This window comes from Anolis sagrei, chromosome 12, assembly GCF_037176765.1.
Source record: "Anolis sagrei isolate rAnoSag1 chromosome 12, rAnoSag1.mat, whole genome shotgun sequence".
NCBI classification, from domain to species: domain Eukaryota; kingdom Metazoa; phylum Chordata; class Lepidosauria; order Squamata; family Dactyloidae; genus Anolis; species Anolis sagrei.
Genome location: NC_090032.1, coordinates 17,075,344 through 17,101,390, shown reverse-complemented (window position 1 = coordinate 17,101,390; position 26,047 = coordinate 17,075,344). Strand labels below are relative to the sequence as shown.

At 37.1% G+C, this 26,047-nt stretch overlaps 1 protein-coding gene across 3 annotated transcripts in view; it reads left to right on the top strand.

Annotated features, from left to right (window-relative positions):
* Positions 1-2,551: 2,551 nt before the first annotated feature.
* The window catches only part of RTN3 (reticulon 3), a 74,763-nt gene continuing 51,267 nt past the window's right edge, over positions 2,552-26,047 (top strand). For 2 of the 3 annotated variants that reach the window (XR_010910393.1, XM_060758400.2), the window contains exon 1: positions 2,556-2,794. Coding sequence is in view for 2 of the 3 variants with exons in the window: in XM_060758400.2 (XP_060614383.2) it covers positions 2,686-2,794 (109 nt within the window). In the remaining variant the exon portion in view is untranslated. Of the gene's footprint in view, positions 2,795-26,047 lie in introns of all 3 variants that reach the window. The other variant, XM_067472491.1, reaches the window with a different exon arrangement.

Below are 26,047 nucleotides of genomic sequence, written 5' to 3'. Positions count from 1 at the left end.
AACAGGGAAGCCGGGGCGGGGAGTTTGAACTCTGCAACTTTGAATTTGCTATAAATATGACCAGTAGCTGGCCACTTGGAGTGCCTCTGGTGTTGCCGCAAGGAGGTCCTCCATTGTGCATGTGGCAGGGCTCAGGGTGCATTGCAGCAGGTGGTCAGTGGTTTGCTCTTCACCCCACTCGCATGTTGTGAATTCCACTTTGTGGCCCCATTTCTTAAGGTTGGCTCTGCATCTCATGGTGCCAGAGTGCAGTCTGTTCAGCGCCTTCCAAGTAGCCCAGTCTTCTCTGTGCCCAGGGGGGAGTCTCTCATTTGGTATCAGCCACTGGTTGAGGATCTGGGTTTGAGCCTGCCACTTTTGGACTCTCGCTTGCTGAGGTGTTCCAGCGAGTGTCTCTGTAGATCTTAGAAAACTATTTATTGATTTAAGTCGTTGGCATGCTGGCTGATACCCAAACAGGGGATGAGCTGGAGATGTCACTGCCTTGGTCCTTTCACTATTGGCTGCTTCTTCCTGGCAGATGTCAGGTGGTGCAATACCGGCTAAGCAGTGTAATTTCTCCATCGGTGTAGGGCGCAGGCACCCCGTGATAATGCGGTATGTCTCATTAAGAGCCACATCCACTGTTTTAGCGTGGTGGGATGTGTTCCACACTGGGCATGCATACTCAGCAGCAGAGTAGCATAGCGCAAGGGCAGATGTCATCAAAGTGGGGTCATCTGTATATCTAAGGTTAATGTTTCTTCCAGCAGTTTTCACCCTAGCCTTGCATTTCTCAAGGCCCACACATCGCATGATGTGTTCTGCATACAAGTTGAATAGGTTGGGGGAGAGGATACAACCCTGTCATACGCCTTGCCCAATTCGGAACCATTCTGTTGTTCAATGGTCAGTTCTTCCTGTTGCTACTTGGAGATAAGGTGATTTGGTATGGCCATACCACCAAGAACTTGCCACAATTTATTATGATCCACACAGTCAAAGGTTTTAGAATCGTCGATAAAACAGATTATTATTATTATTATTATTATTATTATTATTATTATTTTCCACTCCATCTTTTTATTTTTTTGAAAAATTTCTGACATTACAGAACTAAACTGAAATGTATTAATTTCACTCTTACATTTCATGACATAATAATAATAATAATAATTAAGATTATTAAAAAAAAGGTAAAGGTAAAGGTTGTCCCCTGACATTAAGTCCAGTCATGTCTAACTCTGGGGTGTGGTGCTCATCTCCATTTCTAAGCCGAAGAGCCGGCGTTGTCCGTAGACACCTCCAAGGTCATGTGGCCGGCATGACTGCATGGAGCGCCGTTACCTTCCCGCCAGAGCGGTACCTATTGATCTACTCACATTTGCATGTTTTCGAACTGCTAGGTTGGCAGAAGCTAGGGCTGACAGCAGAAGCTCACGCCGCTCCCCAGAATCGAACCTGCGACCTTTCGATCAACAAGCTCAGCAGCTCAGTGCTTTAACCCACTGTGCCAAAGGGGTTCCCTTATTATTATTAATTATTATTAATTATTAATTATAATTAATTAATTAATCCGCAATTGTTTTGTCTTAATCAGCATTCTCCAAATATTATCATTTTCTTATTTACTATTAATAATTATTTTCATATTAATTAATTATAATTAATTAAAAATAATTATTAATAGTAAATAAGAAAATGATAATATTTGGAGAATGCTGATTAAGACAAAACAATTGCGGATTAATTAATGAAGTAAACACTCCACAATTGTTTTGTCTTAATCGGCATTCTCCAAATATTATTATTTTATTTACTATTAATAATTATTTTAATATTATTAATTAATTAATTAATTAATATTAATGAATATTTAAAAATATTATTATTAATATTAAAAATAATTATTAATTAATAGTTAATAATTATTATTTTCTTATTTACCATTAATAATTATTTGAATATTAATTAATAATTAATTATTATTAATTAATATTAAAATAATTATTAATAGTAAATAAGAAAATAATAATAATTATTAACTATTAATTAATTATTATTATTATTTAATATTTTTAATATTAATATTAATTATTATTATTTAATATAATTTAATATTAATTAATAATAATAATAATAATTATTAATTAATATTAAAATAATTATTAATAGTAAATAAGAAAATAATAATATTTGGAGAATGCTGATGAAGACATTGCGGAGTGTTTATTTCTTTTCAACACATCAAAGGATTGATTTCAAAGATCCCATACATAACCCGTCCCATTCCCCCCTTTTTTCCCAGAATGGTTTATCCCTACTCCTCCTAGGAACGCGCAGGCGCAGACGTCACAAGCGCGGCCAGTCACGCGCGAGACTGGCCCAGGCTGAGGCGAGGTTTCACACCAGCCTCGCCCCAGCTTGTTCTGCGCACGCGCAAGGAGGGAGGGAGGGCAGGCAGGCGAGAGAAGCTCGAGGGAGTTCCCAAATGCTCGGCGAGAGGGCGCCTTGACACGCCTACCTCCGTTGTGCGCCTGCGCGACACGCCCGCTCGGTTCCCCCCTCCTCCCCTGATCGCGCTACTGCGCATGCTCAGTTCCATCCTTGCTCCTTTTCGTTTCTGTCAGTCGGCGCCTGTCCGTTGAGAGGAGCGGTCGCTCGGTTGACTCGAGGCTTCCTTTTTGTCCCCTCCCGCCCGGCGAAATGGCTGAGCCCGCGACCCAATCTCCGTATATCTCTTCCTCTGCCGGGAGCGGCTCCTCGGAACCGGGAGGCGGGCGAGACGCGAAAGGAGCCCACCAAGCCTGTGCGGGTAAGGGGAGCGGGGGGCGGGCGACCTGAGGAAAGGAACAGCCGGGGGGAGGGTGGCTGGAACAGCCTGCTGGTGGGCGCGAGGGAGGAGGAGGAGGAGGTGGGCGGGGCTTAACGGGAAACCCTCTTAAAGGCACACGACCCCCTTTGAAGCAGTCTCACCAAACACCTGGAGGAGAACATCCAAAAATGGCTTGTCAGTTGGGACAGAGCCAGGTATTGTATTGCTCTGCATTGATGCAGAAATTAATGGCAAATAGAGAGTGAAGAAGGGGAGCCAAGAAGATAGAACTCCCCCATGTCTCCCTTCCCCATGTGCTGTGCTAATAATACAATTTAATAATACAATAATAATACAATAATGCCAATAATACAATAACACAATTTCAATATATTGTATACATATTGAAATTAAAATGGAACACAGTATAATACCAATAATAAAATATAATTTTATATTTTATATTACATATAATATTACAGTATAGTGGTATAGTACAATATAGTGATGTATAATACTAATATTGTGCTGTGCTAATTATTTATTTATTTATTTATAATATAATATATATTGTATACACATATAATATTGATATTAAAATGTAACACAGTATAATACCAATAATGCAATTAATAATACAATATAATTGTATATTTCATATTACATGTAATATTACTAATAATACAGTATAGTGATATAATACAATCTAGTGATATATAATACTAATATTGTGCTGTGCTAATAATATAATATATATTGTATACACATATAATATTGATATTAAAATGTAACACAGTATAATACCAATAATACAATATAATTATATATTTCATATTGCATGTAATATTACTAATAATATTACATTATAGTTGTATAGTACAATATACTAATATTGTGCTGTGCTAATAATATAATATATTGTATACATATATAATATTGATATTAAAATGGAACACAATAATGCAATATAATTAGATATTTTATATTGCATGTAATATTACTAACAATATTACAGTATAGTGTTATAGTACAATATAGTGATATATAATACTAATTGTGCTGTGCTAATAATATATATATTGTATACACATATAATATTGATATTAAAATGTAACACAGTCTAATACCAATAATGCAATATAATTATATATTTATAATACTAATAATACAATATAATTATATATTTCATATTACATGTAATATTACTAATATTATAGTGTTATAGTACAATATAATGATATATAATACTAATATTGTGCTGTGCTAATAATATAATATATTGTATACACATATAATATTGATATTAAAATGTAACGCAGTATAATACTAATAATAATACAATAATACAATATAATTATATATTTTATATTACATGTAATATTACTAATAATAGTACAATATCATTGTATAGTACAGTATAGAGATATATTATACTAATATTGTACTGTATTAATAATATATATATTTGATACTCAGTGATATTAAAATGTAATGCAATATAATACCAATAATACAATATAATTATATATGTTATATTGCATGTAATATTACTAATAATATTACAGAATAATGTTATAGTACAATATAGCGATATATACTAATATTGTGCTGTGTTAATATAATATATTATTATGTTTTGTATCGATGTTGTATCGATAATTATATATTTATATTACTAATAATACAATATAATTATATATTTCATGTAATATTACTAATAATATTACAGAATAGTGTTATAGTACAGTATAGTGATATATAATACTAATATTGTGCTGTGCTAATAATATAATATATTGTATACTCATATAATATTGATATTAAAATGTAGCAGTATAATACCAATAATACAATATAATTATATATTTCATATTGCATATTACTAATAATATTACAGTATAGTTGTATAGTACAGTATACTAATATTGTGCTGTGCTAATAATATAGTATATTTTACACATATAATATTGATATCAAAATGTAACACAGTATAATACCAATAATACAATATAATTTTATATTTTATATTACATATAATATTACAGTATAGTGTTATAGAACAATATAGTGATATATAATACTAATATTGTGCTTTGCTAATATTATATATTGTATACACATATAATATTGATATTAAAATGTAACACAGTATAATACTAATATACAATATAATTATATATGTATAATACGAATAATGCAATATAATTATATTTTTCATATTACATGTAATATTACTAATAATATTACAGTATAGTGATATCATACAATCTAGTGATATGTAATACTAATATTGTGCTGTGCTGATAATATAATATATTGTATACACTTATAATATTGATATTAAAATGTAACACAGTATAATACGAATAAAACAATATAATTATATATTTCATATTACATGTGATATCGCTAATAATATTACAGAATAGTGTTATAGTACAATATAGTGATATATAATTTGCTAATATAGTGATATATATTTGCTAATAATATAATATATTGTATGAAAATATATATTGTAAGCCGCTCTGAGTCCCCTTCGAGGTGAGAAGGGCGGCATATAAGCGCCGTAAATAAATAAATAAATAAATAAATAAATATAATACTAATATTGTGCTGTGCTAATAATATAATATATTGTATACACATATAATATTGATATTAAAATGTAACACAGTATAAAACTAATATACAATATAATTTTATATTTTATATTACATATAATATTACAGTATAGTGTTATAGTACAATATAGTGATATATAATACTAATATTGTGCTGTGCTAATAATATATATTGTATACACATATAATATTTATATTAAAATGGAACACAGTATAATACCAATAATATAATATACCAATAATGTAATATAAAATATAATTATATATATTTTATATTACATGTAATATTATTAATAATAGAACAGTTTAGTTGTATAGTGCAGTATAGTGATATTTTATACTAATATTGTGCTGTGCTAATAATATAATGTATTGTAATATTGTAATGTAATACAATATAATAATACAATATAATTATGTATTTTATGCTGCATGTAATAGTACTAATATTACGGTGTAGTGGTATAGTACAATATAGTAATATATAATACTAATATCGTGCTGTGCATATAACTTGTAAGCCGCTCTGAGTCCCCTTCTGGGTGAGAAGGGCAGGATATAAATGCCGTAAATAAATAAATGGCCTTTGTGAATTTCAGAAGGTTTTCATAAGCAAAGAAATGCTAATTTTGCTTCTTCTTTACTCTGAAATATACCCCACAGCATGGGCAGTCTCCCCTCCAAGTCCTAACCAGAGTTGATCCTGCATAGCTTCCAATATCAGTGCTTTTTCAGGTATTTGGACACCTATACCTGAACTGCAACACTATAGCAGACATGGGCCAGCTTGGGACCTCCAGGTGTTTTGGACTTCAACTCCCACAATTCCTAACAGCCACAAGCACTTTCCTTTCCCCCCGCAGTGGCCTAAGCTTAGGAATTGTGGGAGTTGAAGTCCAAAACACCCGAAGGGCTGAAGTTTGCCCATGTCTGATCTATAGAGAACTAAATTAATGCCATTTTGCCTTAATAAGGGTATGGAACACAGATTCCTGAGCTTTGTAGCACGGTAAGAGCTGTTTCTAACCTAAGCACAAATGTCATTATTGTTTTAGTGGGGACGATTCACATTCACATCACACGGCATTTGACTATCAACAATCCCATAATAAGTGAAGCTTTTGTGTTGGAGAAAAAGATGGGGAGAAAAAAAACATCTTTCCACCTCTGGCGGTGAATTAGAATATAATTAAAAATACATACATAGTACCATATATCTTATCCAGTAGGCGGAGAAACCGTAAACGTTGTTTTTCAAGCCTGAGTGATCCAAAATAGAGATTGAACAGAACAGAGACCTTACTGATGATGATGGTGGTGGTGGTTGTTGTTGTTACTATTATTATTATTATTATTATTATTATTATTTGGGACAATACCAGGGTAGTGGAATGTAGTCCTGATGCTGATGGAAAAGTGAAATGAAATTCAAGTAAATAATAATAACTATAATCACCAATAACATTTCACATTTCCCATTTCACAACAACTCTCACCATGAAAGCAGCATGAGTGACATACGAATACTTGCTGTGAGGTTTCCAGGCTGTCTGGCCATGTTCCATGAGCATTTTCTCCTGACGTTTCGCCCACATTTATGGCAGGCATCCTCAGAGGTTGTGAGGTGTGTTGGAAAGCTTTCGACAGCAGATTGAACATCTCTACAAGGAGAAAATGTTCAAAGAATATACATTATTATTAATAATGATTATTACTATTTACTTTGTGTTGTCAAAGGCTTTCATGGCTGGAATCACTGGGTTGCTGTGAGCTGGCCATGTTCCAGCAGCATTCTCTCCTGACGTTTTGGCCACATCTATGGCAGGCATCCTCAGAGATTGTGAGGTCTGTTGGAAACTAGGCAAGTGAAGTTTACATATCTGGAATAATGTCCAAAGTGGGAGAAAGAACTCTTGTCTGTTGGAGGCAAATATGAATGTTGCCATTGACCACCTTGATTAGCATTGAATGGTCTTTTAGCTTCAAAGCCTGAGGGAATCCTTTGTTGGGAGGCGTTAGCTGGCCCTAGACTCATAGCATCATAGAGTTGGAAGAGACCTCATGGGCAACCAAACACAAAGTCTACATTGTTGTTCATTCGTTCAGTCATTGTGACCTCATGGACCACCCCACGCCAGAGCTCCCTGTCGGCCGTCACCAACCCAGCTCCTTCAAAGTCTACATATGGACCACTAAACACGAATCAAGGAACATGAAAGGCACTGCAGACTAATTCAACCAGATAATTAGTTAATAATATTAGTTAATAATAAATAATAATCTATTTATTATTATTATTATTATTATTATTATTATTATTATTATTGTAATAACAGAGTAACTCTGTCTTGCCTGAATTTAGTTTCAGCTTGTTTTAGCAGTTTTGATAATGTATTGTCGAAGGCTTTCATGGCCGGAATCACTGGGTTGTTGTAGGTTTTTCGAGCTATATGGCTATGTTCTAGAAGCATTCTCTCCTGACATTTTGCCTGCATTTATGGCAGTCATACTCAGAGGTTGTGAGGTCTGTTGGAAACTAGGAAAATGGGATTGATATATCAACCGGAGAAGTCAGCCATAGCAGAGCACCTGATGAACCAACCTGGACACAGCTTATTATTTGAGAACACAGAAATGCCGGGCAGCTCTGACAACCACTATATCACACTACACAGAAAAGCCATTGAAGTCCACAAGCATGTTGACAATTTAAACAGAAAGGAGGAAGCCATGAAAATGAACAAAATCTGGCTACCAGTATTAAAAAAAACTCTAAAATTACAACAGCAAAACAACAGAGAGGAAACAATCTGGGATATCTAATCACCTCTCAACAAAAGATTGCTCTAGGCACTGCCAGGCACTGGCTACCAGTATCGTGGACAACAAGTTAAACATGAGCCAACAATGTGATGTGGCGGCAAAAAAAGCCAATGGAATTTTGGCCTGCATCAATAGGAGCATAGTGTCTAGGTCCAGGGAAGTAATGCTACCCCTCTATTCTGCTTTGGTTAGACCACATCTGGAATATTGTGTCCAGTTCTGGGCACCATAATTCAAGAGAGATATTGACAAGCTGGAATGTGTCCAGAGGAGAGCGACTAAAATGATAAAAGGTCTGGAGAACAAGCCCTATGAGGAGCGGCTTAAGGAGCCGGGCATGTTTAGCCTGAAGAAGAGAAGGCTGAGAGGAGATATGATAGCCATGTATAAATATGTGAGAGGAAGCCACAGGGAGGAGGAGCAAGCTTGTTTTCTGCTTCCCTGGAGACTAGGACGCAATGGAGCCATGGCTTCAAACTACAAGAGAGGAGATTCCATCTGAACATGAGGAAGAACTTCCTGACTGTGAGAGCCGTTCAGCAGTGGAACTCTCTGCCCCGGAGTGTGGTGGAGGCTCCTTCTTTGGAAGCTTTTAAACAGAGGCTGGATGGCCATCTGTCAGGGGCTATTTGAATGCAACATTCCTGCTTCTTGGCAAAATGGGGTTGGACTGGATGGCCCATGAGGTCTCTTCCAACTCTTTGATTCTATGATTAAAAGAGCTCTAAAATCAAGACAGTAAATGAAGAGCAGAAAACAGGGGAATTCCACACAAGAAATAATCAGAGCCAGCTAATACCTCCCAACAAAGGATTCCCTCAGGCAGGAAGCAGCCAGGCTATTCAGTGCTAATCAAGGTAATCAATTGCAACATACACACTTGCCTCCAACAGACAAGAGTTTTTTTTCTCCCACTCTGGATCTTATTCCACAGATATATAAACCTCACAATTTCCAAGAGACCCCTCAATCTCTGAGGATGCCTGCCATAGATGTGGGCAAAACGTCAGGAGAGAATGCTTCTGGGATATAGCCAGGCAGCCTGGAAAACTCACAGCAACCCTGTGTTCTGTGTAAATTAGAAGCTGTGCACTGTGAATATTTGAAAATCCTACTAAGAATATCAGGGTTAGAGTACAAGATTGAGCAGGGACTAGGAAATGACACATGCTGTTGCGATAATTTTAATAGGGACTGTTCACATGAGCACTGTAAACCCAAATTGCATTTGCACCATCAAAGAGGAGGGGAAGGGTGTGGCAGATCCTGTTTGTAGGGACTTGTTTTGGATGAAAACGATACTTGGAATGAAGGTGAATGGATGTCCACCTTCTGTGGGTGTCCCAGAAATATACATACGAATGCCAGAGGATTAATGGGTAGGGCGAATGAAGGTTGGAGCTTACACACATTCATGTATTAGAAGGTACAGAGTGCATCGAATTGCATCAGGTTTATAGCACGATGACGGACAGAAACAGGCAAATGAGGGGTGGGGGGTGTCCTGGGTGTGGTGCCTTGGAAAAACCTTGCGCTCTTTTACAAAACATGGGAGCCAAGGCAGTGTGTGTAGGTGTCTAGTGACAGCACTATCAGCAGTGGCAGTGTGTGTGTGTGTATGTATGTGGGGGGTGCAATTTAAATGCATTCCCTGTGTGATTTGCATTTTCTTCCAGAAATGTCCAAAAGGTGGGCCTAATTCCTCTTTTTTGCAAACGATGGTGGGATGCCTCCCACCATTTGGCACCCTGTGGCTTCCCATTCCTCCATTTAAGGGGCCTTGCAGTTTTATCCTCGAGCATGATGCAGTGGAAAATCTTGGAACAAGGAGCCTCTGCACTGGCCAATATTAAAGGGGGGGGGGGGCGAATAATACTACTACTAATAATAATATGATATTATAATTATATAATATTCTAATAATATGTTATAATATATATAATATATTGTATATACATATAATATTTATAATATTGTAATGTAATGCAATATAATACTACTACTAATAATATGATATTATAATGATATATTTATATTACGTGTAATATTACTAATAATATTACAGTATAATTGATATAGTGCAATATAGCAATATTTAAAACTGATATTGTACTATGTTAATAATATATTGTATGTATATATACCTTGTAAGCCACTCTGAGTCCCCTTCGGGGTGAGAAGGGTGGCATATAAATGTCGTAAATAAAATAAATAAATAAATAAATTCTTAAGGAAGGAAGGAAGTTCTTGTGAAGGGAGGAGGCCTGGGTGGTTGAGTGTGTTCTTCCTTCCGGAGGATGTTATTGCATATAATTATTTATTATTATTTTCTTTATTTATGACATTTATATCCCACCCTTCTCACCCCGAAGGGGACTCAGAGCAGCTTACAAGTTACATGTACATGCAATTTATTATATTATTAGCATAGCACAATATTAGTATTATATATTACTATATTGTACTATACCAGTATACTGCATTATTAGTAATATTATATGTAATATATAATTATTGTATTGTATTATTATTATTAGTGTTATATATTATATTACAATATTATGATCAATATTATATGTGCATGCAATATATTATATTATTAGCATAGCACAATATTAGTATTATATATTACTATATAGTACTATTTATTTATTTATTTCTTTAGCAGTTGTGTATACCGGTCTTCTCACCTCCGTTCGAGGGACTCAGGCCGGTTTCCAACATCAATATTACAGACAGTCATTAAAACATCATATTCTAAATCACACTAAAACATTAAAATAGCAAAATACAATCATGTAATTACAGTGGTCAGTCGTCATCAAAAATCATTATTCGTCGTCATCCCATACTATACCACTATACCACTATACCACAATATTATTAGAGATATTACATGTAATATATTATATTACAATATTATGATCAATATTATATGTGCATGCAATATATTATATTATTAGCATAGCACAATATTAGTATTATATATACTACTGCTATATTGTACCATACCATACCACTATACTGCAATATTATTAGTAATATTACATGTCATATATTATATTACAATATTATGATCAATATTTTATGTGCATGCAAAATATTAGTATTATATATACTAATACTATATTGTACTATACCACTATAGTGCAATATTATTAGTAATATTACCTGTAATATATTATATTACAATATTATGATCAATATTATATGTGCATGCAATATATTATATTATTAGCATAGCACAATATTCGTATTATATATTACTATATTGTACTGTACCACTATACTGCAATATTATTAGAGATATTACATGTAATATATTATATTACAATATTATGATCAATATTTCATGTGCATGCAAAATATTAGTATTATATATACTAAAACTATATTGTACTATACCACTGTACTGCAATATTATTAGTAATATTACATGTAACATATTATATTACAATATTATGATCAATATTTTATGTGCATGCAATATATTATATTATTAGCGTAGCACAATATTAGTATTATATATTACTATTTTGTACTACACCACTATACTGCAATATTAGTAATATTACATGTAATATATAATTATTATATTATATTATTATTATTAGTGTTATATATTATATTGCAATATTATGATCAATATTATACGTGCATGCAATATATTATATTATTAGCATAGCACAATATTAGTATTATATATTACTATATTGTACTATACCACTAAACTGCAATATTATTAGTAATATTACATGTAATATATAATTACTATATTGCATTATTATTATTTGTGTTATATATTATATTACAATATTATGATCAATATATAATATAATCAACGTAATATATAATTATTATATTGTATTATTATTATTAGTGTATTATATTACAATATTATGATCAATATTATATGTGCATGCAATATATTATATTATTAGCATAGTCAAAGGGGACTCGGGGCGGCTTACATGAGGCCAAGCCCAGCAATACAATAAAACAATATAACACAAGTTTTTTTTTTTTGGGTCGTGTCAGGAGCGACTTGAGAAACTGGAAGTCGCTTCTGGTGTGAGAGATAACACAAGATGCAAGGCCAGAAAGTTATTTTTGTTCTTTACAATATGTTCTGTCTACTTGATCTTTGTGAAACAAATTGCATTTTTATAGGTTGTTGTGGGGTTTTGGGGGCTGTATGGCCATGTTCTAGAGGCATTCTCTCCTGACGTTTCGCCTGCATCTATGGCAAGCATCTTCAGAGGTAGTGAGGTCTGTGAGGATGCTTGCCATAGATGCAGGCAAAATGTCAGGAGAGAATGCCTCTAGAACATAGCCATATAGCCCGAAAAAAACCCACAACAACCCAGTGATTCCGGCCATGAAGGCCTTCGACAATGCATTTTTATATATTACTATATATTACTATGTTGTACTATATCTCTATACTACAATATTATTAGTAATATTACATGTAGTATGTAATATACAGTTATTATATTGTATTATTATATTACTAAAAATAATATTGCATGTATTATATGCAATGTACATGCAATAGATTATATTATTAGCCTAGCACAATATTAGTATTATATATTACTATATTGTACTATACCACCGTACTGCAATATTATTAGTAATATTACATTCAATATATAACATACAATTATTATATTGTATTATTATATAACTAATATTAATATTGCATGTGTTATATGCAATGTACATGCAGTAGGTTATATTATTAGCATAGCACAATATTAGTGTTATATATTGCTATGTTGTGCTATACCACTATACTGAAATGTTATTAGTAATATTACATGTAATATATCATATATAATTATTATATTGTATTATTTTATTACTATTCATCCGGGTGTCCCCTGGGCAACGTCTTTGCAGACGGCCAATTCTCTCATACCAGAAGCGACTTGCAGTTTCACAAGTCGCTCCTGACACGACAAAAAACAAATAAACAACTAATATTAATATTGCATTTATTATATGCAATGTGCATGGAATAGATTATATTATTAGCATAGCACAATATTACTGTTATATATTGCTGTGCTGTGCTATATCACTATACTGCAATATTATTAGTAATATTACATGTAATATATAATATACAATTATTATATTGTATTATTATATTACTAAAATATTGCATGTATTATATGCAACGTGCATGCAATAGATTATATTATTAGCCTAGCACAATATTAGTATTATATATTACTGTATTGTACTATACCACCATACTACAATATTATTAGTAATATTACATTCAATATATAATATACAATTATTATGTTATATTATTATTAGTATTATATTTAAAACAATATAATACTACTAATAATATAATATTATTAGTAGTATTTTATTGTTTAATGTTAAAATATTATGATAAATATTATATGTACATGCATTAATATTTTTAGCATAGCACAATATTATTATTCTTATTATATATTCCTATATTGTTACTGGGGGGCAGGGGAGGGGCTCCCAACTGATGACCTAGGAGACATTGCCTGGACATGGCTTTTTTTTGGTATCTGCTCTGAATGGAACCGCTTACTTAGTATTAGAAAAAAACACCAGATGGGCTGGAGGTTGGGAAAGGAGTTGTGCCCAAGGTAGAAGAAGGTGGAGATAGGGAGGCGTCTGCTTTCTCCATTTTTTTCCGTCCTGCATTTTGTGCGATCATTTTCTCTGCTTGGAAGGAATGCTGGCTGGATTTTCCTTTAGGTTCTAATTCTCAGTTTGTATGCTTTGTAAATCTGTTTTTCTATCCAGTATTTTACAGCAGGTGACCGTGGCATATGTTTGTGTTGCCATTTCCTCCTATAACGGTTTTATATTGTTTTGATAATTTATTGATGAGGCAATTATGCAATTCAGCATTGTGTTATGGTGATTATTGTGGGGTGGAAGCTCAGCTTATGAAACATTTTATGGTGAAGTGGGTGGTAAAAGGGTTCCGTATTTGTGCCAAATGATTTCTTTTCGTCATATGTATTCAAATTGTAGAAGGGGCTTGGAAAGACACCAGACACAGCAATGACACTAAATATATTCCAAATGTTTTAGTGACTAGAAAGTAGATAGGATCTTGTCTTTAGGCTGCCTTGTGAGAACGAGAAGGAGTGTTTCTTGCAAAAATCTGCACTGCAGATGCCTTTCCGAGACTGAAAAACATGCACCAGGTGACTCTGCCTTAAAGGGACAGTCCGCTCTTGCTATCAGACAATAGCCATGTCTTTGCAAAAGTGCCACAGCTGTGGGAGATGACTTTTAATTTTAACTACAGATAGTGTGTTTTATTTGCCCATTCCTGACCACTCTCTTTGCATATTAGTATATTATCTGGTATGTGGCAAGTTGTAGCAGCAGTATTTCTGAAGCCAGCTTGCTGTGGAATCAGACATGGGTCTATTTTTTCTGCAATTCTATGCAAAATAAGTCTCTCCAGAACTTTGCAGAGGTGGCACAACAGGGAGATTGGTCTGTAGCTTTTTGGGTCATTACGGTCTTTGCCTGCCTTCAAGATGGCGATGGGTCTTGCTTTCCTCCAGATTTTGGGGATCTGACAGGATGCAGTGCAGTTGTTCATCAGCTCCAGCAGCCAGCGCCTTGCTTTTCCCTGACTGAGACCGCCTTAGTTTCTAGGTGGAAGGCGGTCTCAGTCGGGGTTGGCTTGACGCACCTTCCTCTTGGCATGTTTCTCTCTTTCACCCTCCATTCGTGCCTCTTCAAATTCTGCAGCACTGCTGGTCACAGCTGACCTCCAGCTGGAGCGCTCAAGGCCAAGGCTTCCCAGTTCTCAGTATCTATGCCAGAGTTTTGAACTCATCTTTAAATCTCTTTTCCTGCCCACCGACATTCAATTTTCCGTTCTTGAGTTCAGAGTAGAGCAACTGCTTTGGGAGACGGTGGTCGGGCATCCAGACAACAGAGTTGATGGCGGAGGACCATCGCTTCAATGCTGGTGGTCTTTGCTTCTTCCAGCACACTGACGTTTGTCCGCCTGTCTTCCCAAGAGATTTGTAGGATTTTCCGGAGGCAGCGCTGTTGGAATCATTCCAGGTGTTGCATGTGACGTCTGTAGACAGTCCACGTCTCGCAGGCGTATAGCAGGGTTGGGAGGACAATACCTTTATAAACAAGCACCTTGGTCTTGTTTGAGGACCGGATGTCCCGGTCCTCAAACACTATCTGCTTCATTCGGGAAAATACTGCACTCGCAGAGCTCTGGCGGTGTTGTATTTCAGTGTCAATGTTGACATCTGTAGACAGTCCATGTCTCGCAGGCGTATGGCAGGGTTGAGAGGACAACAGCTTTATAAACAAGCACCTTGGTCTCCCTACGGATGTCCCGGTCCTCAAACACTCTCTGCTTCATTTGGGAGAATGCTGCACTCGCAGAGCTCAGGTGATGTTGTATTTCAGTGTCAATGTTGACATCTGTAGACAGTCCACGTCTCGCAGGTGTATTGCAGGGTTGGGAGAACAACAGCTTTATAAACAAGCACCTTGGTCTCCCTATGGATGTCCCAGTCCTCAAACACTCTCTGCTTCATTCAAAAAAATGCTGCACTCGCAGAGCTCAGGCGGTGTTGTATTTCGGTGTCGATGTTGACTTTGGTGGAGAGGTAGCTGCCAAGGTAGTGGAAATGGTCAACATTTTCTAATATTACACCATTAAGCTGTATCTCTGGTATTGGAGAGGGGTTGGCTGGTGACTGCTGGAACATCACTTTGGTTTTCTCGATGTTCAATGACAGGCCGAGCTTCTCGTATGTGTTTGTATACCTCCCACCTCTAAGGCCTTTCTTCATGTTCTCAGTCGTGAATGCTTTGCAGTCTCGAGTGAGCAAACCTTTTCTGTGTGGTCCATCTTTGGTCAGTAGAATCAAGGTCAGACAGCGCTGAAAGAGCTGGCAAATGGTCCGCTGTGCTTTGGCTGTCCAGTGAGCACACACACATGGTCGATCAAAAGGGAGTGTTGTGTTTGTCTGAAGTGCCCATCATTTCCCTCTCTGGGGAAAGGTTTGATCGATCAAAAGGGGATGTTGCTTTTGTATTGTCGAAGGCTTTCATGGCTGGAATCACTAGGTTCTTGTGGGTTTTTTCGGGCTATAGGGCCATGTTCTAGAGGCATTTCTCCTGACCTTCCGCCTGCATCTATGGCAAGCATCCTCAGAGGTAGTGAGGTCTGTTGGAATTAGGACAATGGGTTTTTATATCTGTGGAATGGCTGGGGTGGGGCAAAGAGCTCTTCTCTGCTGGAGCTAGGTGTGAACGTTTCAACTGACCACCTTGATTAGCATTTGAAGGCCTGCCTGAGCCTGGGAAAATCCCCTGTTGAGAGGTGTTAAGATGTGCCTGGTTGTTTCCTCTCTGCTGTTTTGCTGTTGTAATTTTAGACTTTTTTTAATACTGGTAGCCAGATCTTATTCATTTTCATGGTGTCTTCCTTTCTGTTGAAATTGTCCACATTCTTGTGGATTTCAATGGCTTCTCTGTGTAGTCTGAACATGAATCAAGGAACATGAAAGGCACTGCAGACTACTTCAACCAGAGAAGTCAGCCATAGCATATTATTGGAGAACTCAGCATATTATTGGAGAACACAGAAATGCTGGACCACACCAACAACCACCATGTCAGACTACACAGAGAAGCCATTGAAATCCACAAGCATGTGGACAATTTCAACAGAAAGGAAGAGACCATGAAAATGAACAAAATCTGGCTACCAGTATTAAAAAACTCTAAAATTACAACAGCAAAACAACAGAGAGGAAACAACCAGGCACATCTTAACACCTCTCAACAAAAGATTTTCCCAGGCTCAGCCAGGCCTTCAAATGCTAATGAAGGTGGTCAGTTGAAACATTCACACCTAGCTCCAGCAGAGAAGAGCTCTTTGCCCCACCCCAGCCATTCCACAGATATATAAACCCATTGTCCTACTTCCAACAGACCTCACAACCTCTGAGGATGCTTGCCATAGATGCAGGCGAAACATCAGGAGAAATGCCTCTAGAACATGGCTCTATAGCCCAAAAAAACCCACAAGAACCTGATGTTGTTTTTGTCTGAAGCTCCCACCATTTCCCTCTCTGGCGAAAGATTTCCACAGATATAGTTTATTTTCAGGTTTAAAGGGGATTCAGGGCGCTGTTATCATAGAATCATAGACTTGGAAGAGACCTCATGGGCCATCCAGTCCAACCCCCTGCCAGGAAGCAGGAATATTGAATTCAAAGCACCCCTGACAGATGGCCATCCAGCCTCTATTTCAGTGGTTCTCAACCTGGGGTCCCCAGATGTTTTTGGCCTTCAACTCCCAGAAATCCTAACAGCTGGTAAACTGGCTGAGATTACTGGGAGTTGTAGGCCAAAACCATCTGGGGACCCCAGGTTGAGAACCACTGCTCTATTTGAAAGCTTCCAAAGAGGGTGCTTCCACCACCCTCCGGAGCAGAGAGTTCCACTGCTGAACGGCTCTCACAGTCAGGAAGTTCTTCCTCATGTTCAGGTTGAATCTCCTTTCTTGTAGTTTGAAGCCATTGTTCCATTATGTCTCCAGGAAAGCAGAAAACAAGCTTGCTCCCTTCTCCTTATGACTTCCTCTGACATATTTATACATGGCTATCATATCCCCTCTCGGCCTTCTCTTCTTCAGGCTAAACATACCCAGCTCTTTAAGCCGCTCATCATAGGGCTTGTTCTCCAGAACCTTGATCATTTTAGTCGTCCTCCTCTGGACACATTCCAGCTTGTCAATATATTCCTTCAATTGTGGTGCCCAGAATTGGACACAATATTCCAGGTGTGGTCTAACCAAGGTGGAATAGAGGGGTAGCATTACAATACTAATAGTATAATATACTGGTAGTGTTTTAAGCGGTCTTCTTGCTGATAAACCCAGATCCTTGTATCCAATGTAGAAGCACAGCCATGTTTCATGATTGTATGTATCACCAAGCTTTGGAAAATATTTATATTTCAAGGTTACCTTAATCATTACAAAGCAAACTGTACAACTACTGCATTTATACTTGATGATTCTGTTGTTTTGCTGCGTTTTGCTGCCTTGGCCCAGCCCCACCCCAAAGCAGCATTAGTCTCAAACTACTGAGTTGAAGAAAGAAACAGTGTTCATGTTCACAAGACGAAAATGAAATTAACTGCATGTAGAAACTCTGAATATCTTGAAAGTTATTATTTTAGCTGAGATGAACCATATGACTGTACTAATCAGATTCCAATGTTAATGAAATTGGATTGAACATTTCTACAAGGAGAAAATGTTCAAACAATATACATTATTATTAGATACTAGCCGTCCCTGATACTAGCCGTCCCCTGCCACGTGTTGCTGTGGCCCACATGGGAATTCTGTGTGGGAGGTTTGGTCCAATTGTTTCGTTGGTGGGGTTCAGAATGCTCTGTGATTGTAGGTGGACTATAAATCCCAGCAAGTACAACTCCCACATGTCAAGATTCTATTTCCCCCAAAGTCCACCAGTGTTCACATTTGGGCATCTTGAGTACTCGTGCCGAGTTTGGTCCAGATCCATCATTGTTTGAGTCCACAGTGGTCTCTGGATGTCGGTGAACTACAACTCCAAAACCAAAGGACACTGCCCACCAAATCCTTCCAGTATTTTATGTTGGTCATGGGAGAACTGTGTGCCAAGTTTGGTTCAATTCCATCGTTGGTGGGGTTCAGGATGCTCTTTGATTGTAGGTGAACTATAAATCCCAGCAACTACAACTCCCAAATTTCAAGGTTTATTTCCCTTAAACTCCATCTGTGTTCATATTTAGGCATATGGAATATTCGTGCCAAGTTTGGTCCAGTTCTATCATTGTTTGAGTCAGAATGCTCTTTGATTGTAGGCGAACTATAAATCCCAGCAACTACAACTCCCAAATGACAAAATCAAAAAATTTTGAGTGAAAGACATACATTGGGTTGTTAGGTCTGTGCTGTCCAAATTTCGTGTCAATTGGCCCACTGGTTTTTGAGTTCTTTTAATACCACAAACAAACATTACATTGTTGTAGGTTTTTTTCGGGCTGTATGGCCATGGTCTGGAGGCATTCTCTCCTGACGTTTTGCCTGCATCTATGGCAAGCATCCTCAGAGGTAGTGAGGTACAGCCCGAAAAAAACCCTACAACAACTCAGTGATTCCGGCCATGAAAGCCTTCGAAGATTACATTTTTATTTATATAGATTATTATTATTATTATTATTATTATTTACTTTGTGTTGTCGAAGGCTTTCGTGGCCAGAAGCACTGGGTTGCTGTGAGCTTTCTGGGCTGGCTGGCCATGTTCCAGAAGCATGCTCTCCTGACATTTCACCCACATCTATGGCAGGGCATACTAAGAGGTTAGAAACTAGGTAAGTGGGGTTTATATATCTGTTGAAGGTCCAGGGTGGCTATATAAACACACTTATAAACCTCCCTTGCCTAGTTTCCACCAGACCACACAACCTCTGAGGATGCCTGCTATAGATGTGGGTGAAACGTCAGGAGAGAATGCTTCTGGAACATGGCCAGAAAGCCTGGAAAACTCACAGCAACCCAGTGATTTAGGCCGTGAAAACCTTCGACAACACATAGGACAAATTTTGTTTAAATGAAAGCTGTGGTGTATATAAATCAGCATAATGAAGCGTTCCACCCTATTCTTCCTCTACCTTTTGTTGCCTTCCTGAGCAGGGCTGAGAGTACGTTAGTAAGAGGGTTTTTTTAATTACTGTTCTCATCCCACTGAGATCCGTTGGACTAGATCATCATTTATCGGAATATTTGAAGCAGTGCAGTGAAACAAAGGCCTGGAATTTGCTAGTTGGTCATTGTTAATGGTATGACGCTGACCTAAGAAAATATTATTCTGGGGCTAGGAAGCGATCCAGGTCCATGATCCTGCAAATATTGTTCCAACTCATAATTTGAATTTGAAAGTGATTTGGCACAACGCTAACTGCTTTGACTTTCAGGTGATGCCAAGGTGCTGTAAGAGTTGGGAGTCCCTCCCCCCAGCAACAATATAGTAATGTATAATACGAATATATAGTAATATAAAATAAAAATATTTTATTACTATAGAAGCGGAGTGGGCAGATCAAAAGACAAGGTTGCAAAATGGCACTACTTAAAAGAATCCCCCACCTTGTGTGACTGTGGAGCAGAATAGACAACTCCGCATCTATGTTCGCCCCTGCCTCATGTATAGAGGAAGAATTGTTGGAGGCTACAGACAATGCCAAATTTCTTGCTGCACAGCTACAAAGCCACATTGGGCTCACAACACACTACATCAAGGACTCAGCCCACTTCAATGAAAAAATCAGCAATCTCAAGCCAAATACAAATGACAAACTGATCAGCTTTGATGTGGTGTCTCTATTTACCATGGTCCCAGTTGCAGACACCATGGCACTCATCAACCAGAGGTTCCCAGAAGACATCACGGCACTGTTTCACCATTGCCTCACCACCAGCTATTTTCAGTGGGACAATGAATTCTATGAACAGAAAGATGGAGTAGCTATGGGGAGCCCTCTCAGCCCAGTCATAGCTAACTTCTACATGGAACACTTTGAACAACGAGCCCTGGAGACAGCAACCAAAAAGCCCACGATATGGTTCAGATATGTGGATGACACCTTCACCATTTGGAGCCATGGAGAAGAAGAACTCAACAGGTTCCTGGAACATCTGAACAGCATCCACCCAAACATCCAGTTCACTATGGAAAAAGAAAAGGAAGGAAGACTGCCTTTTCTAGATGTCCTAGTCATCCGCAAACCAGATCAACAATTGGGTCACACCGTTTACAGAAAACCCACACACAGAGATAGATATCTACATAAAAACTCCAACCATCACCCAAGTCAAAAAAGAAGCCCAATTAAAGCCTTGGCAGACCGTGCAAAAAGAATCTGCGAACCCCACCTTCTCCTCCAAGATGAACTGAACCACCTCAACTGGGCTCTACAGGCCAATGGAGACTCCACCTCAGACTTCAGGAGAGCTGCAAGACCAAGAACAAGCCACGAGAGTAAAGATGAAGATCCACCCAGAGGAAAAGTGTTCCTGCCATACATCAAGGGAACCACTGACCGCATAGGGAAGCTGATGAGGAAACACAACATACAAACAATCTACAAACCCACCAAGAAAATCCAACAAATGCTACGTTCAGCAAAGGATAAGAGGGATCCTCTCACCTCTGCAGGAGTCTACCGTATACCATGCAGCTGTGGACAAGTCTCCAGAGGGACAACCAAACGCAGCGTTGCCCAAACACGAATCAAGGAACATGAAAGGCACTGCAGACTACTTCAACCAGAGAAGTCAGCCATAGCAGAGCACCTGAGGAACCAACCTGGGCACAGAATTTTATTTGAGAACACAGAAATGCTGGACCACTCTCACAACCACCATGTCAGGCTACACAGAGAAGCCATTGAAATCCACAAACATGTGGACAATTTCAACAGAAAGGAAGAAACCATGAAAATGAACAAAATCTGGCTACCAGCATTAAAAAATTCTAAAATTGCAACAGCAAAAACAGCAGAGAGAAAAACAGGCAGGGACATCTAATCACCTTTCAAGAAGAGTTTGCTCCAGGCACAGTCAGCCCATTGTATGCTAATCAAGGTGGTCAGTTGCAAGATTCACACCTAGCCCAACTTACAAAAGCCCTTTGTCTCACCCTGGTCATTCCACAGATATATAAACCCCTTTTCCCCAATTCCAGCAGACCTCACCTCTGAGGATGCTTGCCATAGATGCAGGCGAAACGTCAGGAGAAATGCCTCTAGAACATGGCCATATAGCCCGAAAAAACCCACAAGAACTGAATGCCATTGCTGTTGCCCATTTTTGGTCAAGAGATATTTAGCCGCTTGTGCTCCTTCTGTTTTTATCAGTTTTATACTAATTTATGCAATGCTTTTGATACAAAATAAATATAAATAAATAAATACTAATATTGTGCTACACTGATAATATAATATAATGTATATACATATAATATTGATAATATAATGTAATACAATATAATACTACTAATAATACAATATAATAGTTGTATAATATATATTACATGTAATATTACTAATGTTGCATTATAGTGGTATACTACAATACAGTAATATATAATACTAATATTGTGCTATGCTAATACTATAGTATATTGTATGTAGATATAATATTGATCATAATGTTATAATGTAATACAATATAATGATATAATAGCCCTAAATGGTTCCGGCCCAAGATACCTATCTGACCGCATCTCGGCCTATGAACCCACTCAGACTTTGAGATCTTCCGGGAAGGCCCTGCTCTCGATCCCGCCAGCCTCTCAAGCACGGTTGGCGGGGACGAGAGATAGGGCCTTCTCGGTGGTGGCTGCTCGGCTGTGGAACGCCCTTCCTGTAGACGTTAGGCTGGCACCATCTCTCATGACATTCCGTAGAAAGTTGAAGACCTGGATGTTTGTGCAGGCGTTTGAGTAATTCAGTGCAATTCTGGTAATTTGAACATAGGAACAGAACAATGGACGACGAATTTGGATCACGCTTGGATGATGAGGCGATCGGGGATGGGATTTGTGATAACTGTGTATTGATGATTGTTTATTAGCTAGTAATGGAAATGTGTAATTTAACTGTTATTGCATATTAATTATTGCTGGTTTTATTGTCTTTGCTGTTTGCTGTTTGGAAACCGCTGTGAGTCGCCCTCGGGCTTGAGATACAGCGGTATACAAGAATAGTAAATAATAAATAAATAAATAAATATGTTATATATTACATGTAATATTAGTAATAATATTGCAGTATGGTTATGCAATACAATAATATGTTATATATTATATATTACATGTAATACTAATAATATTGCAGTATAGTAGTATAGCACAATATAGTAATATATAATACTAATATGGGGCTGTATTAATAATATAATATATTGTATGTACATATATTGATCATGATATAATGTAGTGCAATATAATAATATAATAGTTATATGTTATATATTACATGTGATATTACTAATAATATTGCAATCTAGTAGTATAGTACAATATAGTAATATATAATACTAATATTGTGCTATGCTAATAATATATTTTATATACATATATTGGGCCCACTGATGGCACAGCGGGTTAGACAGCTGAGCTGCTGAACTTGCTGACCGAAAGGTCGATAGTTCGAATCCGGAGAGGAGGGTGAGCTCCCACTGTTAGCCCCAGCTTCTGCCAACCTAGCAGTTTGAAAACGTTGAAGTGTGAGTAGATAAATAAAGACTGCTTCTGCAGGAAGGTAACGGTGCTCCATGCAGTCATGCTGGCCACATGAACTTGGAGGTGTCTGTGGACAACGCCAGTTCTTTGGTTTAGAAATGAAAATGAGCCCACTCCCCAGAGCATTTTCCTTTCCTTTCCTCTATATATCTAAAACTTGTAAGCTGCTCTGAGTCCTCTTTGGGGTGAGAGAGGGCAAGGTATAAACATAATAAATAAATTTTAAAAATGTGTTAACGCATTTCTTAAGAGCTGAGATGATTCAAAGGCCTGGAATTTTGGAATTTCTACTTTGTTGAAGTCCAGGAGTTGTTTGGGATCAGCATGCCACATGGAAATGGCTAGGTTGATGTTATACTTGGGTACAACCCCAGGAGTGTGGAAACTGAGGTGCCCTCCAACCTGTGTGGTTTGAAACTTGGCTTAAAATACCTTGCAGGGACACAAAGGCTTCGCTGGTGTCTCTGGGACAAATTAAGGACTCATTAGCAACATTGGCCTCTAAGCTGCTTTATTAGTGTCTGGCAGGAGGCTAGTTACTACCCTTGAGTGATGGTTTGGACGCGTTTCCTCTTATGCAAGGGACCATAATTGTGTTCAACCAAGTTGAAAACCTGCTCTCCCCTTCTCCCCCGTGTGCAGTGGGAATACACTGTACTTTTCACAAAGGCCATTCTAGGCAGCCTTCCAGCTTTGTCTCAGCCACAAGCATCCTCATCACCATCATAACATGCAGCTCTTTGCTGTGATCCGCAACTAATGTGCCAGCCACCGTTCCCTTGGCTTTATAGAACATAGAAAACATCACAAAGAGGAAGAGTTCGACAAAACTGCTCTAAGAAAAATGTATTTGAAATTTCTTATCAGTGAAAGGCCTTCTCCTAGAACAGTAGTTCCAAACTATAGTCCTCCAAGTGTTTTGGACTTCAACTTCTAGAAGCCCTATCCGCCTTGCCTGATACAGTAGAGTCTCTCTTATCCAACGTAAATGGGCCAGCAGAACGTTGGATAAGAAGGAGGAATTAAGGAAAAACCTATTAAACGTTAAATTACATTATGATTTTACAAATTAAGTACCAAAATGTCATTTTTTTACAACAAATAGACAGAAAAAGCAGTTCAATACACGTTAACGTTCTGTTGTAATTAATGTATTTAGGAATTTAGCACCAAAACGTCGCAAGGTATTGAAACAGTTGTGGATCCGGGCGGGAGGCAGACTGCGTTGGATAATACAGAATGTTGGATGAGCGAAGGTTGGATAAGTGAGAGACTACTGTAGTTATATATTTTGGAAACTGAAGTCCAGAATATCTGCAGAATCAAAGTTTTAGAATGACAGTCCTAAAAGATTGCTGATCGATGTACATAGAACACAGAAATCAATAATATTTATTTATATATTTATTTACGGCATTTATATGCCACCCTTCTCACCCCGAAGGGGATGCAGAGCAGCTTACAAGATAGATAGATAGATAGATAGATAGATAGATAGATAGATAATATAAATATAAATATAAATATAAATATAAATGTAATGTTCATTTGTGGGATTAACACAACTCAAGAACCACTGGACGAATTGACACCAAATTTGGATACAAGACACCGAACAACCCAATGTATGTCCTTCACTCAAAAAAACTATTGTAATATTATAATTCTTATATATGAAATATAAGATTATAATTTTATTATATATTTGTATTGTTATATTGCAATATTATTATCTATATAAATAAAAATGTAATGTTCGTTTGTGGGATTAACAGAACTAAAAAACCACTGGACGAATTGACACAAAATTTGGACACAAGACACCCAAGAACCCAATGTATGTCCTTCACTCAAAAAAATGATTTTGTCATTTGGGAGTTGTAGTTGCTGGGATTTATAGTTCACTTACAATCAAAGAGCATTCTGAACCCACTAAGGATGGAATTGAACCAAACTTGGCACACAGAACTTCTATGACCAACAGAAAATACTGCAAGGATTTGGTGGGCAGTGTCCTTTGGTTTTGGAGTTGTAGTTTGCCTACATCCAGAGAGCATGGTGCACTCAGTGATGGATATGGACCAAACTTGGCACAAATATTCAATATGCCCAAATATGAACACTGGTGGAGTTTGGGGAAATAGACCTTGACATTTGGGAATTGCAGTTGCTGGGATTTATAGTTCACCTACAATCACAGATCATTCTGAACCCCACCAACGATAGAATTGGGCCAAACTTCCCACACAGAACCCCCCATGTGGGCCACAGCAATACGTGGCAGGGGACGGCTAATATATATATATACATATATACATACATACATACAATATATTATATTATTAGCATAGTCCAATATCAGTATTATATTTTACTATAATGTGCTATACCATCATATTGTAATATTATTAGTAATATTACATGTAATATAAATATATAATTAT